Genomic DNA, 18,319 nt, shown 5'->3' with positions numbered 1-18,319 from the left:
AGTTCACGGAGGCTGTCTCCGTGAACAGCCGGAGAGTCACCGATTGCGGCTTGCCAGCGAAATGTAAACACGCGGGGAAGAAATCCCTGCTGTTTACATCATACGGCGCTGCTGCGCAGCAGCGCCGTGACGTAGATCGCGATCCCCGGCCTCTGATTGGCCGGGGATCGCTGGCATATGATAGGCTGAAGCCTATCCTTCAATGCGCAGGACGGATATCTGTTCTGCGCAGCCCATGGAGGGAGAGGGAGGGACGGGGAGGCAGGGAGCTCCGAAAACGCTGCGGAGGGGGGCTTTGAAGAGCCCTACCGCAGATCACAAACAGCTGGTGGCGATCAGACCCCCCCAGCAGGACATCCCCCTAGTGGGGAAAAAAGGGGGGAAGTCTGATCGCCAAGCCTCAATCCTGATCGGTGCTGCGGGCTGGAGAGCCCACGCAGCACCGATCACTGCAGAAAGCCCTGGTCCTTAATTAAGCTAGTCATGAGTTTTGCCATTCCCTGGGTCAAATGGGATATGTAAGGGTGCAGAACAAAGATATATATACATAGTGTGTATATATATATATATAATGCATACACCCTTATGTAACTATGAATCATCTGGTAATACCAAATGAGTTCATTCATTACCATAAATGTGTTAATTTATGTATATTTTTAGATGCAAACTTATTATCAATTTTTTCTTATTTCTGAAACTTGATGTACCCCCCCACCACATCATTAAAATAATAAAAAAAAAAAATAAGAAGAAGAAAAAGCATTAAAAGCACAGAGGAAATCACAATAACTTCTAAGCAATTTTCTTAAGTTTAGGTCTGCTGTAAGCCACAGTCTGCACCTTTGTTCTTTCATGTTCTTTCTGTTATAGCAACGCCAGCAAGTTAATCTGTGGAGATAATGCATCTCTTTGAATTGTCAGTTTGTGCTTCAGAACATCACTGGAAGTGACAATCAGCTTTTCCAAAAGGTAACTTCTTAACGACAGCCACATACAAATAAGACCGAACTCAGTTGATGCAAAAAGAACATTTTGCATTTCTATAAAGGCCTACATGTTCTATAATAGTCATGAGGGACTACTTCATTAGCATCATGGTACATAGTTTTTCATATGCTCCTTAAAGAGAGCCTGAAGCAAGAGGTATATGGAGGCTGCCATATTTATTTCCAATACCAGTTCCCTGCCATCCTGCTGATCTCATTGGCTGCAGTAGTGTCTGATCGCACACCTGAAATAAGCACACAGCGTTACTGTCTTTTACTGTTCTTTGATAAAGAAGACCCTGCGCAGCCCCCAAACAATCATCAGCTTCACAGTATTGACAATCTGATGGAATAAAGAGCCAATCTATGCAAACTGGTGTGCTAACCTACTTTGGACTTTGCATATTTGAATACAGTAGTTTGGCTTACTACCTTAGTTATGCACCCAGCGAACCAGACGTAACAGTGTGCAGCTCTGTACCCCACTACCTGCACAGTTTCCATAGTAGACAGCCATAGTAGGCATCCACTATTTATCAGGTGCCATAAGTGCCCAAGTTTCTTTATTTTACCAATATTTCTATGGGCACCTATGGCAGCACCCAAACTTCAATGGCTCTCCAGTGCTTACGTTTAATGACACCAGTTAGGGGAGCTCAGTCACTCAGTGGGCTTTCCCACCATAGTCCAGGACGGATGTGACCAGGGAAGTCCATCAGCCATGTAAAGGTCCTTAACAAAAGGCAGACTGGTGATTCCGCAATTATTTCATTGTTGTATGCTTAATTAATCAGGTCACTCACCACTGCTAAGAATATAGATGACTATCTGGGGTAATTGTTGCTGCTTTGGGAGTGTTGTAAAAGAACATTTCATCTGAGAAAGCTCAGAGCAGATACAATCTACCTCTAAAACCTTTCCCTCCAAAAGCAGAGTTAGAACAATGCAAAAATCACATTTAATAATAATTCGAAACGGGATTGTCACAGACAGAAGGCAAAAATATCAGCATATTTTAAAAATCGGTATAATAACTTTCTAAAATTATAGCCTTCCAGCGGCTATGGAAACCAAGTTATTAAGCATTTTCTAATCACAGTGTTCTGTATCTTCTTATAAGCATTGCCTGCAAATTATAAATCTGCCCTCCGATTCGCTGTAGGCCAATCCAGAAAGCGATGGCAAAGGTTATTAATAAATCGTGTCATTTCTGCTGTGGAATCCAGGTCCTACTTTCCTAACTCCAGGGAGCCGGAACACCCACTTCTGGGGCAGAGACAGTCCACACAGGACAGACCACATAAAAGTCCCGCCATCTGCGGCCATTTTTTATCTTCCAAATTCCATCAGCTAAGATCTTCCCATACGTGTCCTCTGGGAGATCAGGACATGGACCTACCTAATTTGCTGTTCTAAAGGACTATGATCAATGCCTACATTTGAAACTGGACTGTTTTCATTCATCCCAAAAGTCTGCAATCAGATAAGTACCTTTTTTAGCATTCCCCATAGTAATTAGTGCAGCTCCACTGCAGCCTGCCCTATATATACAGTACTCATATAGGGAGAGATATAGTGCCCATCCTGGCTATAAGTCAGAAATATAGGTCCGACTAACACATAAGTTGACCAGTACATAAGTTGAGTACATTTGTGCCAGAGTAAAATGCTTTACTCTTCATATATCATTATATAAAACAGAAGCAGACTTATAGTAATATATATATATATATATATATATATATATATATATATATATATATATATATATATATATTATAGTATTATTCATAGCATATATATATATATATATATATATATATATATATATATATATATATATTGTTTTTGGCACATCCAATACAATAGCATGCACATGGAGCAGGTATGCACAATACACACAACAGCATTTCAGTAGCAAGAAAAATAAGGGGGGGGAGAGGGCAACCAGATAGGTAGTCTGTATGTGGTTTTGAGTGGAGCTGCCATCTATAGCACTCAAACTCTACACTGCGAGCCAGGTGCTATACAGTCTGTCTGTTGGTGGGGATTCTTTCCCACAGACACTGTGGAGATTTTGGTGGAGCACAGGAAACTCCTAGGGGGTCAAAGTAAGCAGTGCAGCCAGGCACCTTTGGGGGTGCTGTAGATGGCAGTTCCAGTGCGGTGGTGTCAGAGGCTGTAATAGTCCTGGACAGAGCTTCCCTAGGGGCAAAAGTCCACAATGATGGGCCTTCTTTCCAGGGAAGAAGCCAGCGGTGGTTGCCTGGCTTTCCTAGGGGCAGTAGCTAGTAGTGATGTGTAAATAGTGTGTGTGTGTGTGTGTGTGTGTGTGTGTGTTAATACTTATATATAAAATTTTCCGTGATAGTGGTCTTTTCACTTATTCCTTATGAGACTGACGTTAGCATTCTTTGAACTGCTAACAGTGCTAAGTGTTCATTTGTGTTGGTAACACACATGCTGCTTATGCTTTCATGGTGAACATAACAAACAACATAATCTATAAGCCATATGGCTGTAATCTAGTAAATTCTCTTCTGTGGTTTAGCAGTAACTGTAAAGCAGAATTGTGCTTTTCCTTGTATTGCTCTGGATTAAGCACATCTGAATGCACAAAGTATCCCAGTCTCTACTATTCATGCAGTGCACAAGCTGGTCCACTGAAAAGGGCAATAACATTATAGAAACAGTTTTGGTGCAAACATAGCAGCTTGACTGTGTTGGACTAACAATAATCAATATTTTTCTGAATTATGCAAAAAAGTCAGCCAGGGCGCCTCGTTATTAGTGATAAACTTATACATCACACACACAACATATACACAGTACAAAAGTCTACCACACTTTAACACTTTAATCAGGCAAACCACTTCTAACCAACAAACACATTTCTTTTCGCTTATTGGTATTAAACCTGCTAATTTGGGTGTGATAAAACAGCAGATATTACCTACTGTCTATAGTGGAACTGTTAAAGGACTCCCAAGGCGAACATCTTAATTGATCTTTACTTACCCGGGTCTTCTTCCAGCCCCTAGCAGTTATTTTGGCCCCTCGTTGCACCTCTATTCCTCCTCAATGTCCCGCTGGCTGCCCATAAAGATTTGTGCATGTGCGGGCGTGTGTGAGCACTCACGTCCACGTCACCAGGGGCTTACTGCTCTTGCACAGTACATGCCCTCTGACGTAGACACGTGCGCATGCACAGAAGTGCTGACCCACCAGCGGATCAGCAATCATTATGGGTGGCCAGCGGGACACGGAGGAGGACTGGAGCTGCCACGAGGTACCAATATGACTTCTAGAGGCTGGAAGAAGCCCCCGGTAAGTAAAGATAGATTAAGATGTTGGCCTCAGGAGTCCTTTAAGGGACAGTATCACAGAAAATTGTAAAATTTAAAATGCATGCATATAAAATGTACATTTTTCTTAAAAGCCACCATACAAAACTTTTTTTCCTGCAGTAGGAAGTATTTGGCTCACAGATCTGACAGATTTTGGACCAGTCAATCTCCTCATGGGAGATTCTCTGTATTACCTTTATTCTTTACAAAAAAAACAGGAGCTACACAAAGATGTCAGCTAGTTTCCCTACTCATTTGCTCACAATTTTGGCAGTTGGACTAAGGGACTGCAGTTCAGTAAGTTCTTTTGTAAATGAAGAAATAACTGAAAATCCCCTATAAGTAGATGGACTAGTCCAGAACCTAACAGATCTGTCAGATTTTCATTACCCACTGTAAATGGCAGTGACATAGGAAAAAAATATATACTGTATTTTACTCTTATGAGGAGATTGGGTAGTCCAGCATCTGTCAGATCTGTCAGCTATTTACTAACTACAGTGACTAGGGTTGCCACCTTATCCCTTTAAATAGCGGCACATCCAAGTTATACATGTTCTGGGGCTACTCGCATATAGCTGTAGAGATATATTTGTGTACAGTCCTTTATACAGTGAAGGATCAAAAACACAGTCCTTTTTTAAGGGCAATCCACCTTGCCCATTTAGACCCTTGTTACTTTAAGAAAAGGACTTTACATAAAAAAAAGAGGAACTAGGATGCAATTTTGTGGTACAAAAACTCTTTAGAAAAACCTTATTAACACATATAGCAAAAATTACAAAAAGTAATAAAATGGTTTCTTAAATTCCACATACTCAGTCTTCATACAATCAGTGGTATATCAAAACACCAATAGCTAGGACTGACAAGTATTATGGTCTGGCTTGGCTTGATGAATAGTTGCAACCTTAGTAGGCGTGTGTTTTAAAGGCAATGACACATGTTCGTTTCGGGCTTTTTTTTATGATATATATGCCCTTCATCAGGCCGTAATTTCCCTGAAAATAAGACCTACCCTGAAAATAAGCCCTAGCTGGAATTTTGTGCATTCTTGAAATATAAGCCCTACCCCGAAAATAAGCCCTAGTGGAAGTTAAAGAGGAGGGATAGGCAGCAAGTAAGTGGGGGCACAGTGGTGCAGTGCCAATCGGGCACTGATCCTGTCATCCCAGCACACAGCAAGATTATCTGCTGTGTGCAGGGAAGAAAGGGCAGGTGCCTGATCAGTACAGTAGCATACTTTCAAATCCATGAGCATTACAGTACAAAGGAACAGGAAATGTTCTGCTGAGAGACACTTCCTAATAGAAATATAAGACATCACCTGAAAATTAGCCCTAGCACATCTTTCAGAGAAAAAATTAATATAAGACACTGTCTTATTTTCGGGGAAAGACGGTTATATGCAAAAGAGTGAAACGGGCATCTGAACCCACCAGATGCACACCGTGGCTTTCCCAATGGTGTGATGGAGAAAACGCTGCTATGTCGGGAACCCTACTCGCATATAATCAGTGTTTAAACTTCATCTAACTAGCCTCAAGGCATGTATAATTCATATGTTGTATGTATAATTCATATGTGCCAGAATTTAAAAGGATGGGGTGGCAACCCTGACAGCAACAGAGGTAAACAAAAATAGTTTATAGTGCATTTTACTGTAGGAGAAATGTACATCTTATACTGTATGTAAATATTTTACATTTCTTTGCAATAGTTATAATTTACGACTTTGAGGCTTGGAGTTGGAGGCTGCCATATTTATTTCATTTTAAACAATACTAGTTGCCTGGGAGCCCTGCTGATCTATTTGGCTGCAGTAGTGATTGAATAACACCAGAAAGAAACATGCAGCTAGTCCAGTCAGATCTGACAAGTAATATCAGAAACACCTGATATGCTACATGCTTGTCCAGGGTCTATGGCTAAATGTTCTAGAGGCAGAGGATCAACAGGACAGCCAGGCGACTGGGAATGCTTAAAAGGAAAGAAATATGGCATACAGTTGTCCTTTAAAGGGAACCTGAAGAAAGTAAAATTATTTAAGATAAACACATGATGTAGATGCAAATACTAACCTCACCATCAGTTCCTCTCAGAAGCTCACCATTTTCTTCTTACAGTGATCCCTTCCAGTTCGGACAATATTTTGTCAGAATTGAAATATACCAGTTGCTGTCAGTTATATATCAGCAGCTGTCAGTTACAACTGAATGTGCAAGGTAATGTCCATGTTTCTGTAATGATCTGCTCTGCTGTCTGCACAGGCAGGCAGCTTTCTGACCATTTTCAGGTCTGCATGCTGCAGGTCCGTGGAAAGGAGAACTGTTTTCACTCTGCAAGTTTCAGACTTGCTGTTCTGGGGAGGGATTTGCTTTCACTCATCTGGTTATTGATGGCTCTGCCTCTTTTGAAGGCTTGTAGTATAAATGCCATTTCCTCCCAGAATTCCCTGCTGGTCATAAAGGTTTGGTTCTGCTGGACATACCTTGAGTTTCAGCCCCTCTGCTGACTGTTTGCTAATAGTGTTTTAGAGTAGTTATCCTTGGGAGTGCACTAGCATTCCTTCTTGTGCAGTCAGATTGTTAATTATTTGTATGGCCTGGTTTTGTCTTGCCTTATCTGTTGCGATTGCACTTTCTCCAACGGCGGCTGATAGTGAATCGCTCTGTTTGTTTGGATCGCATTTGCCCTAGCGGTGGATCTCCCTTGTTTGACTCTTGGAGTATAACCTTAGCTGCGGTTGCTACTGGTTACTCCTGTGTGTCTTGTCTAGCACGAACACTGCTGTCTGGGGTGAGGCAACCGATTAGCAAGCGTTCGCGTTATTTGTCTGTCGTTATTTTCTGTGTTCAATAGTTAGCTAGGGTTGGTACGCTTTGTCGCTGTTGCGCTTAACGTGTGGTGACCGCGTTTAGCTAGGCCTGTCAGTTTCTTTGTGTTGGATTCAGTAGCGTAGGGCCTGCGGTCGCAACGGTCACCGTGGTGACCGGGCCCGGCTCCTGAAGAGGCGGGGGAGGGGCCCATGTCTGTTTGGGCTGCTAGTGCCGACCGTGCGCGCTATTGGGAGGGGGAGCTGCAGAGCGGGGAGGGCAGCCCGACCTCTCCCTCCCTTCCTCTCCCTGGGGCCCCCCCTCAGATGCAAAGTGAGCGGCGCACGGAAGCGCTGTAGGCAGAACTCACCTCCGTCCCTGCGTTCCAAGCGCCGCTGATCTCCTCCCGCTGTATAGATGCACACGTCTTCCGGCTAAACAGGAAGCCGTGTGTATCAGCATCTATACAGCGGGAGGAGATCAGCGGCGCAGGGACGGAGGTGAGTTCTGCCTACAGCGCTTCCGTGCGCCGCTCACTCTGCATCTGAGGGGGGGGCCCCGGGGAGAGGAAGGGAGGAAGAGGTCGGGCTGCCCTCCCCGCGGCTGCGGCTCCCCCCTCCATATACAGCACCTACCTACCTACCCTATCCTATCCTGGGGGGCAGCTACCTACCTATCCTATCCTGGGGGGCAGCTACCTACCTAACCTATACTGCGGGGGCACCTACCTACCTAACCTATCCTGGGGGGGGCAGCTACCTAATCTAACCTATCCTGGGGGGGCAGCTACCTACCTAACCTATCCTGGGGGGGCAGCTACCTACCTATCCTGGGGGGGGGGCAGCTACCTAATATAACCTATCCTGGGGGGGGTAGCTACCTAACCTATCCTGGGGGGGCAGCTACCTAATCTATCTTGGGGGGGGCAGCTACCTAACCTATCCTGGGGGGGCAGCTACCTACCTAACCTATCCGGGGAGGGGGGGGGGGCAGCTACCTAATCTAACCTATCCTGGGGGGCAGCTACCTAATTTAACCTATCCTGGGGGGGGGGGCAGCTACCTAATCTATCCTGGGGGGCAGCTACCTAATCTATCCTGGGGGGCAGCTACCTAATCCAACCTATACTGGGTGACACCTACCTAATCTAACCTATACTGGAGGGCACCTACCTAATCTAACCTATACTGGGGGGCACCTACCTAATCTAACCTATACTGGGGGGCACCTACCTAATCTAACCTATACTGGGGGGCACCTACCTAATATAACCTATACTGGGGGGCACCTACCTAATATAACCTATACTGGGGGGCACCTACCTAATCTAACCTATACTGGGGGCACCTACCTAATCTAACCTATACTGGGGGGCACCTGTATTGCTTCACTTCGTACAATCTCCATCTGGCATCTGTGGTTGTGCAGAGGGTTTATTCCTCTGCACTCCAGAGCTCCATCTGCCGGTTGGAATTCCTCTCTACAGGTGCATTTGCACCAAAGCTGGGTTCCCTTATCTAAACGCTTGTGGAGGGTTTCCGCAGTGACGGCGCACATGTTATGCGCTGACCACGGAGATAATTCCACATTCGTTACAGTTTCCCTATGGCTCAAGTGGGTGATATTACAGTTTAACAGCGTGCTGCCAGGAAGCTGTTATGGGATAATGGCAATTTTTAAAATGAAGGACGGAGAAATCAATTGATCACGGTAGCCAAATGAGACACCAGAAAGGAGAAAGAGATTAAGGAGTAGACTACACAGGAGGTAAGTATGACCTGTGTATGGTTATTTTGACTTTTTATTTTCAGTTCAGGTTCTCTTTAACCACTTAACAACCAGCTAACGCTGATAGGCGTTCGAGCGGCCGTTCCATGTCAGTTCACGGAGGGTGTCTCCGTGAATAGCCTGAAAGCCTCCGATCGCGTCTCGCAGGTTAATTGTAAACACGCGGGAAAGAAATCCCTGCTGTTTACATCAATACGGCGCTGCTGCGCAGCAGCGCTGTAAAGGAGATCGGCGATCCCCAGCCTCTGATTGGCTGGGGATCGCCGCCGTGTGATAGGCTGAAGCCTATCAGAGGCAGCGCAGGACGCATCGCTGTCCTGTGCCGCCCATGGAGGGAGAGGTAGGGAGGGAAGGAGAGGGAGGGAGGAATCGCGCTGCAGAGGGGGGCTTTGAGGAGCCCCCCCCCTGCTCAGCCACATGGAGCGGTGGCGATCAGACCCCCCCAGCAGGTCATCCCCCTAGTGGGGAAAAAAGAGGGGAAGTCTGATCGCCCTGCCTCAAAGCTGATCTGTGCTGCGGGGTTCGAGAGCCCACGCAGCACAGATCAGCCAAACACAGCCCGGTCCTTAAGGGGTTAAGGACCAGAGACTTCTGGTTTAAAAAAAAAACAAAAAAACAAAACGGGTCTACCAACATCGTGCTGCACAGACCCGGGGGGGAGCTGTGAGGGGTGTAGCGGCCAAGGCCTAGCGCCCGTTATTGTAATGGGCCTAAGGTCTAGTAGTGCTATAACTTCATTCATCTTACCGTATCAGTGCATATGCAACTGCAGTGCTCATAGGTTTCATGGTAACTGTACACACTGTCTTTCCTATGTAATTATTTTTATTTGTCTAATGAAAGGATAAGTGAAGTGATCTTACAACTTAGTGTTCTATGCAGTCCTATCATGCTACAGTAAATAGCACTATTCTCCACCATAATTTGCTGATTTCTGTGCCTGTCTATTTCTAATACCCACAGCTTGTAATGCTGTTAATCTTCTCTCCCCTTATGTTGAAACAATGTATGGTGGGGGCGGGGCTAGTAACTTTTTCTACAGAAAGTAAAGTTAAAGCCACAAGCCCCATCCCTTTGGTACACTGATACAGCATGAGACGTAGGGGCAGGTCTACCACTTGGCTTTAATTCCCACATAGAGCTGATAGGGGAGCAGATGCCAGGTCGAAACTGCCATATAATTTTAGGCTCAGCGATGCAGAAAACAAGCATAAGTGATGAAATTGGTATTCATGTAGCACTTATTTGTGCACATTAATTAATGTACATGTTGTAGCTGAGAATACATTGTGTCTTTTAATAATTACAGAAAGATTCAGGACAGCTTTTCAGCTGCCTTTTATATACAGGTTGCCAGTGGGTGCCACCTCAGCCAAAGACCAAGACAGGTCCTCCCCGACCCAGCTTGATGCACCAGCGGTCAATCTGCCACAGTGGATTAACTTGACCAAGGGCATTGTTCTTTCCCTCTATCTGCCTGATCAGTTGTGCGCCATTCCATGGGCTTTCCCCATCCTTAGTAACAGAGCACATCTCTAGCCTGCAGGCTAGTAACACATCTGTACAGATTACTCAGGCTTGAACTGGCAAAAGAGGAATCGAATCTCGAAACCTGTCATGGGACATTCATCATACATGTGTTCCCAGCTTCACTCTGCCTAACTGCCATCCCAAATAAACATATCTAGCCTAATCAAAGAGCACCCCCCTCCATAGCTGAAGAATGCATCGCTATCCTGCTGGCTAACAATGGGTCTGTGCAGCATTGGTTCCTGATTGTTTCCTGATCCCCAATGGGCGACAATCATTGCATGTGTGTACGTAGCTTAAATGTTTGGCCAATCAAAACAGGTCTTTGCCAGGTGAACCAGATGGGAAACTAGATTATACATAAGAGAAAGAGGAAATACGCATATGGGCACAATTACCTGTTTAATTGCCGGGTGCACCCCTAGTCTACCTCTACTGATATCACACACATTCGAACACACACATGCATATATATTACAATGTTAGAAAGCGCACACTGTTTTCTTTCACAACACAAATAAAAATGGTGCACTATTACAGTTTTCCACACACTATATTCACAGTCTCTATATTTAGCGCAACACACTTCTGTGCAGCCTATTACTGCACTATGTTGTTAAATGTCCCCCAGGAAGGGGGGACCCAAGAAGTGGCGCGGAGTGTTTGAGCGGTGGGGAGACGCCGGAACGGACGAATGACTGAGCGCGCGGCGGTCGAGTCTGAGAGGCGGCACACACATTGGAGAGCCCTCCGGAGGCCACCGATACGGGGGAGAGCCCGGAAAAACTCATGCTGTTATTTTAACGTGGAGATTGTAAGTGCAATAAATTTTAGAGTATTCTTTTTTAAAAACGGTATCATGCTATGAGCAGTTTTTATTTGGAGGTAAAAAAGACCCACAAATAAAGGTGGAAAGAAGGCAGAAAGGTGATCTTAAGCTCGCAGAGGTCGGGGGTGACCCGGGAATAACCCCAAGGCATCACTTACACCTATGGTGGTCTAAGTAGAGGGTGAGTCTTATTCCAATTGCTTGGTGTGGTGGTGAACTATAAGAACCAGCAATCAAGATAAATGGGACATTTAACAACATAGTGCAGTGATAGGCTGCACAGAAGTGTGTTGCGCTAAATATAGAGACTGTGAACACACATGCATATGCATGCATACACCCATACACACATGCCGCAATGTTTTGATCTTTTAGTATACTGTATGACTAATAAAAACTTGACTAGAGAGTGGGAGTTAAACATATAAGGAGAAAGACTTTCCTGCAGCAATTTACCTGCAAACCACAATATGTTCCTGCCATTGTTTCTTCTAGTAAATAGGCTTGAAAGCACTGTCAAACAGGCCCTTCCACTGCCACATCAACACTGACGCTTTTTTCTTAAACTAATGTGTTACCTAGCAACACAATGAAACCGCCAATGCGACTGATTTTTTTTTCAAAGAGGATGCAAGCAGGATCTTTCTACAGCATCTCTTGAGCTGCTGTGAAATGCTGTAGCAACATTGGGAATGAATACATATTGACTTTGCCCTGAAACATGTAACATTCCTAAGTTACATTGTTTAAATGCCATAGAGGATGCTCATTACATAAATAATCAGACACAGCACTGAAAATACTCATCTGATCTCATCCTAAAACAGCAGCTGGTAAAAGCTCAACATAAAATAGTTATGTTTCAAATTTTAAATTTAGTACTCAACTCAAATGGTTCAAAAATCAACCACTACTTTTCTTAAAGTGTAACGCCAGTCAAATAACGTGTAATTAATTATTTTTTCTCCTTGAAAGCAGTGGTCAGACTCAGAAGAAGACACGCTCCAAATTTCCAACACTGAAAGCAGTACAGTCACGTGATAGTGTCTAGTGATGGACAAACTGCCCACACATGCTGGGGGAAGGGGTTTGTTGGAGCTAGCAGATCATGTAACACTTAATACAGTTGCTGGCTAGCTGGATTATTTGCTAGAATCTGTGATTTGGTAATCCCAGCTTCCACCTCCTGGGTGGGTCTAATAAACATTTCGGGAGATGTCCAATGAAAGCAGTTAATCCCCGACATTCTACACCATACACTTCCCTACAACCAGATATTTAGATATAAGCAGACACATGACAACTGTTTCTAATGGGCCAATATATAACGAGGAAAAAGGCAATTTTAACCTATGCGTTTGTGGTGGTGATCATTGCTTTGATTATCATACCATAATTATCCTGAACTGCTGATCTGTAGCTCCACTAACTTGGTTGGGGTAATGGATCATCAGCCATGATCATTGTTTCTCAATAGACAAAGTAGTGGCACAAGGCCCATAAACTTAAGTTAGGTATACACTTGTCATTACTGTCAGCAGGCAGGGATAGGGAATCGATCCTTTGGGCAACAGTCTGAGCCCTAAGTCTGTTAGTATAGAAGGGGGTGGAGGGGTACAACAGATGGAGCATAATAGAGATGCAGGGTACATATTATGACGGCGCCGCTCAGTTCGGCACGGGGAGAGCCGAATGACAGCTTCGGTGCTCGGCTCTCAGAGCCGCGCACCAAAATGAACTGATCCGGAGATGCAGGTACAAGGAGGGAAAGCAATACAGTTGGGCAACACTTGTTCAAGAGTATCCAGCAGGCCGTATCCCATATCTATGTATTGGAGCCTCCGACCTTTCCCAATGCATTCACAGGATTCTAGGTAGAGGAAGTCTCTAGTGGCCACCTTGACCAAGTTGAAGCCAGTGTGTATATGGACCTTCATATTGCAGTCCATACACCTGTTTTTAAGGCTTTAAGCAAACTGGTGAACTGATAGTTTGAATTAAACACTCTGTTCTCTATTACAGCCCATAGCATCCCCGCCATTCAAAGAGGAAAGCATTATTTGATTATCTATAAAGTAGCAATCAGCTTATAACTGTTTGTTTTTATGATTTGCACACTGTAATTCATTCTTTAGGGAAAAAAGGCACTGTAAGGGCCTGAGCCCACTAATGCAGTTGTGTCTGCTTCTTTCCACTTTTTTAGCATCTATAACATTGATGTGTAACTGAAAAGTGGACACTAAGGCATTAGTTAGCTCAGGCCCCCCTTATCAAGCTGATAACTAGGCTTCTAAATAGGCTCCTAAAAGGTTGTTTTCACCCAATTTTTTGAACACAGTCGCATTCTTTATAGCCTTTGCAGGACTTACACTGTGAACCCCAGGTTTCCCCTTAAAATACTGCAATAAAAATAAACACGTACAATAAAAACACAATTTGTACATGTGTTGTTTCCCCCAAGGCTGATTTAGTTGCAAAGCAAATAGAATACATCACACCACCAAAGAAATGAAAGTGTTTCCATTCTGGGATGCCCATTTTTATCCCTCATCATCATGGAACATCACATTTCCTGTTTTAGTCCACTTCCTGCATTATTTGAATTCAGAGAAACTCTGGATCACAGATGGGGGTCCACCTTGGTTACCCAAAATATATGAGAAGCTGTGAGCAATGCAGCCTTGTAGAACATTCCAAGACTGAATAAAGTTTTGGGTAGACTGATTCTTTAATAAAGCAGTTAAAATAGTGGGGATGGTATACAAATTGGAGTATCCATACCAACCAATCATATTACAGCTTTCATTACTTTTGAACTATCATAGCACCTCAGCATGATCATTCTACTGTTATTACTGGCATTAAAAAAAGTTCAAAATGTTCTCAACCAACTGCAAACATATTCAGAGCTGCAGCATTTGGGTGCAAAGTGGGTTTAGGTCCTTTGATACAGGGAGGGAGGTTAGAGACAAAACAGTCTGGTGCTGGCATCACATGGTGAAAACAAAAGTGACTGAGTTAATTCCAACCCGGATGACCATTGTTACTCTATGGGGTTTGGCCAAGGGACTTTACAGTCTGCCATAAACAGATACATTGGACTATGAAAAACTGCTGTCTGTCATTGGTGAATGCTTCTCACAGTCAAGGCTTAATACTGATAGGTCAAAAATCCATTACTGAATACTTCTTACAGGCAAACTTGACTATTCCAACTGCTATTGAATAACCATGGGTTATGTGCTACTAGTACACACCATATATTTTGAACATATGTTTATAGAATTTATGAACCTTCCTGTTTCCACCTACGTGTAAATGGTTCCTTTTTAGGAATGACAGACAGCTCATTTACCATGCTCTCACTCCTCTGTGGTGAATAATATTGATATGCTAAGTAGCATTGCTAACAGGTGGTTTGAGAATGCAAGCTATGCTGCATAATTACCTTCAGAATGAGATCCGTGTGATGTTGATCCAACATGTTTGCTCTCCTAGATGATGTTATGATCACTCTGCCGTACCTCCCAGGTGTCTGGAGATCAGAATATAGACGGTGCTTGGAACGGTTGACTGGGAATAGACTATCCACCAGGTTCCTCTCTATCTTAGCCAAGCTGTGTTTAGGAGCTAGCAGATATTCGATGTTCTCTTCCACCTTATACCTGCTGAAGCTGGCTCCCAGCAAAATAGAAATCAACACTGGAGCTGACACAAAAAACACCGGATGGCTGGCGATAAAAAACCCAAGTCTTGAAAAGCACGTTCTCAGCCCCCTGTGCAGAACCTTCCGCAACATCCTAGTGCAGCGGGAGCTAAGGAGGGGGAGAGTCACAGGCTGAGATCTGAGGCTCTCCCAGAGCCTGGCCAGGACCATCAGGGATCAGGAACATGCGGAGATTCTCCTTGCCAAAAGATAAATGCTTTAGAATACTGATTGTATTATATTTTAACAGCGCTGCTCTCCGATAACTTCCAATATTCGCATGGACCATCCAGAGCTTTGCAGTAGAGGAACAAAAATACTCGTATTTCTCACTAAGGCAAAATATCTGTGCAAAGTATTGTAGTTTGGTTAATCATATCATAGTGATCCTGCATTTGTCTCACAAATGTGTGCTACATGAGTTTTGGAAAGCTGTGACGCTCACTAATCTATAGAAACTCATCAGCTATTCTGAAACACGATGGGAAGTTGTGTTTGAATAGTCACATCCACTGCTGGATTTACTCTCAAGATGGATGGACTTTTAATTGCTTGCAACGAGGACAGGTCGTCTGGAAATCTTCAGGCTATGAAGAAAGCCAGTCCTCAATTCCTGGGCATTAACCATGATTGAGATCATCGGGCAAAGCATGCTACTTACTTGACCATCGTGAATATAAGCAGAAGGATGGGCAAGGCAGCTGAGGGGGGCAAACAGACAGTCTTGGTCTGATCTAAAAAAAAAAAAAAGTAGAAAATCGTTTTAGGTAAGTCCCATTGCTGCGTCCTCTATGATAGGAGGTAGAAATCCAATGGCATGATGATCCCAAAACGGCACTAGTCCGATAAAGGTGATCTGTTGATCTGTATTCAAAAGTTGCGGTCTTCTTCTTCCACAGAGCCTTGTTTTAGATTCCTAACACCACTTTGATGAGGTCTTAGCCACAGACGGCAGTTGTCAAATCCCATGGTTATTGTGGAAGGCAGATCATCGCATAGATACAGTTTTGTGTATTTCATTAGTCTCAGGCGATTCTTTAGACCGTCAACACATCACTGGAGAAGACTGCAACACATAGCCTCGCATCCAGGCTCTCCCCAAATCTCTCTGCTGCTCTCTGAAGGCAGCTGCAATCCCCACTGATCAGAGTGCTGCTGGAGTGAGCTTCTCCCAGGCTGTAATTCAGCAGTCATACGCATGATCATGTCTGAAATAAGAGAAGAGGAAATTCAGTGCTCACATAGCGATGACTGTCAGATGCAGGGGCATGGACCAAACCTGGCCACCCACAGCCCCACTCAAGCCTTTTTTGGAGAATGGAACGGCTAGACTCAGAGCAACTTGCAAACTTACAGGTTAACAATGGGGAGCTTCCACGAGACAAACGTCTTAATAAGAAGTGAAGGCAATCCAGAATCATAAAAGACAGAAGCCTCATACATCAAAAGCTGTCTTAGATTGCAGCATGATCTATAACGCGCATCCCTATCCTCCCCCTTCTCTCCAGCCACTCCTTCCTGAATCAACTGCCACAGGGCTGTCCCTCCTTCTACAGAGAGATAAATACAAGGAGAGAGGCATAAATCACCATGAAATACTTTGAGCACTGGCATATAACCCCCCCCCTCTCATTCACCTTGCACACACCCCCCCCCCCCCCCCCCTCCTTACATCCTCCCTTCCAGGCGCTGCTCATGCTGATTCACGAATGCCAGAATGAATTGTGTTTTACAGCCCTTAATATATAGGAAATGGCAAACACACGCAAACGAACGTGCCATGGGTGGTTAAAATCATGTTAGCAGTCTGCCTGGTGGCTGCGCTTCATTAGCCAGTGCTTCATGGCTGTGATGTGATCAGCCTACTGCAAGGGAGAGAGATCCCCCCAATTTCTCAGCGATTAACATAAGGAAAGTGGGAAAGGTAAATGCAACAAGAGCTTCTCTGACCATTGAAGGAACGATCAGCCAGCCACAGAACGAGAAACACACTGATAGGCGTGTTTATAGAACCAGGGGCGAAATATTATAACCCATAGTAGCCAATTACCATTATCGTAATTGCTTCAAGTTGCTAGACTGTTTATTGTGGTTGCTATGGGTTACTGCACTCCCACCGTTCCCCCCCCCCCCCCCCCCATTCTTTCGCTCCCTTAATATTAAGTAATCCTGGTGTCAGGAAGCAACAGATCATCAGCTCAATAGCTGGCAATACCGGTATACCAGAGACAGGCTGTGCTATTTTATAGGTAACGCGGAGATCTCTCTTTAGCAGCAGCTAGAACTGTGCTGGTCTGTCTTTTGTCTTCAATCCTGCTGCCAGGCAGTGAGATTAGCAACAGGCTTTTAATGCTGAATCTGAACCAGCATCTTGAATAGAGAGGATGGAGATGAAGAGGCTGAGCATCTTCACTCCATGAATAGTTTTCACTCCAGCCCTGGCTGGCTTTTATATAAATGACAGCAGAATGAAGGACGGAGGGGACCCCCGAAGGCTATTAGAGCCAAACCCCCTCGCCAACGTCAGACTTTGTATTTGCAGAGCCCCATGTGAAAATATGCAGAGAACACTATCCTAGATTCCTAGCGTTGCTGTGTGACGCTGCTAAGGTGCTGAAAGCCTCAGTGCTCGTGCCAAGCAAGGTGTTGCTAATTAAAAGAACGGTCTGTTTAACCCAAGGAATCTTCAGTCTCTGGAAGGCATGCTATGGAATCGCTGATGCATGGGTAAAAACAGGTCATGTGGGAAATTCAAGAGGCTGATTTAATGGTTCCTGACTTCTAATGGTGACTCCAGCATTGGTAATGTGCAGAAAGCATCGCTATTTTAAAATGACACGCCGCCTTGACTTTCCCATTATATTGCAGCTGACACCTCCTAGCACTAATATATATTATACAGTGGAATAAACGTGCTAACGTTAAGCTGGCTACTTATAGACAGGCTAGCTGGATGACTCATATTCCTCATGTGGCCTGAGAGCTAATCCAGCACGTCCACACTGAAGACTGAAATGCTGGAGTCAGGCTCTGAGCGCCGATGAAGGCACTACAGGGTTGATTAATGGAACAGTTGCCTGCAGCAACCAATCAGGTTTAATTCAGCTGTTGATTGTATCACTGATTCTCCTTGGTTGGTCTGGTAACCCTCTAAGATTGCTCGAGTGTTCTTTATACATGTCATGGCAAATTTGCCTCTTGAGTTTTGCCAAAATCACACTTGTCTGCTTCAGCAGCAGCTGAAACCAAAGTGTTTATTATTACATAGAAAGCTCTATGCTTGGCTCCTGCAGTGCAGCACCATGGACAGCATC

The 18,319-nt window shown here is 44.4% G+C and overlaps 1 protein-coding gene across 2 annotated transcripts in view; it reads right to left on the bottom strand.

Annotated features, from left to right (window-relative positions):
* Nucleotides 1–16,488, bottom strand: part of PTCHD1 (patched domain containing 1) — a 264,954-nt gene extending 248,466 nt beyond the window's left edge. The window contains exons 1-2 of one of the 2 annotated variants that reach the window (XM_068270023.1): nt 16,360–16,488; nt 14,748–16,213 (exon numbers count right to left, since the gene is read on the bottom strand). In XM_068270023.1, coding sequence (XP_068126124.1) covers nt 14,748–15,176 — 429 coding nt within the window. In that variant the 5' untranslated portion in view covers nt 15,177–16,213; nt 16,360–16,488. Of the gene's footprint in view, nt 1–14,747 lie in introns of both variants that reach the window. The other variant, XM_068270022.1, reaches the window with a different exon arrangement.
* Between the last annotated feature and the right edge of the window lie 1,831 nt (nt 16,489–18,319).

The sequence above is a fragment of the Hyperolius riggenbachi genome, chromosome 2, assembly GCF_040937935.1.
Source record: "Hyperolius riggenbachi isolate aHypRig1 chromosome 2, aHypRig1.pri, whole genome shotgun sequence".
NCBI lineage: Eukaryota > Metazoa > Chordata > Amphibia > Anura > Hyperoliidae > Hyperolius > Hyperolius riggenbachi.
The sequence above is the reverse complement of the archived record's forward strand: the minus strand, read 5'-3'. Positions and strand labels throughout refer to the sequence as shown.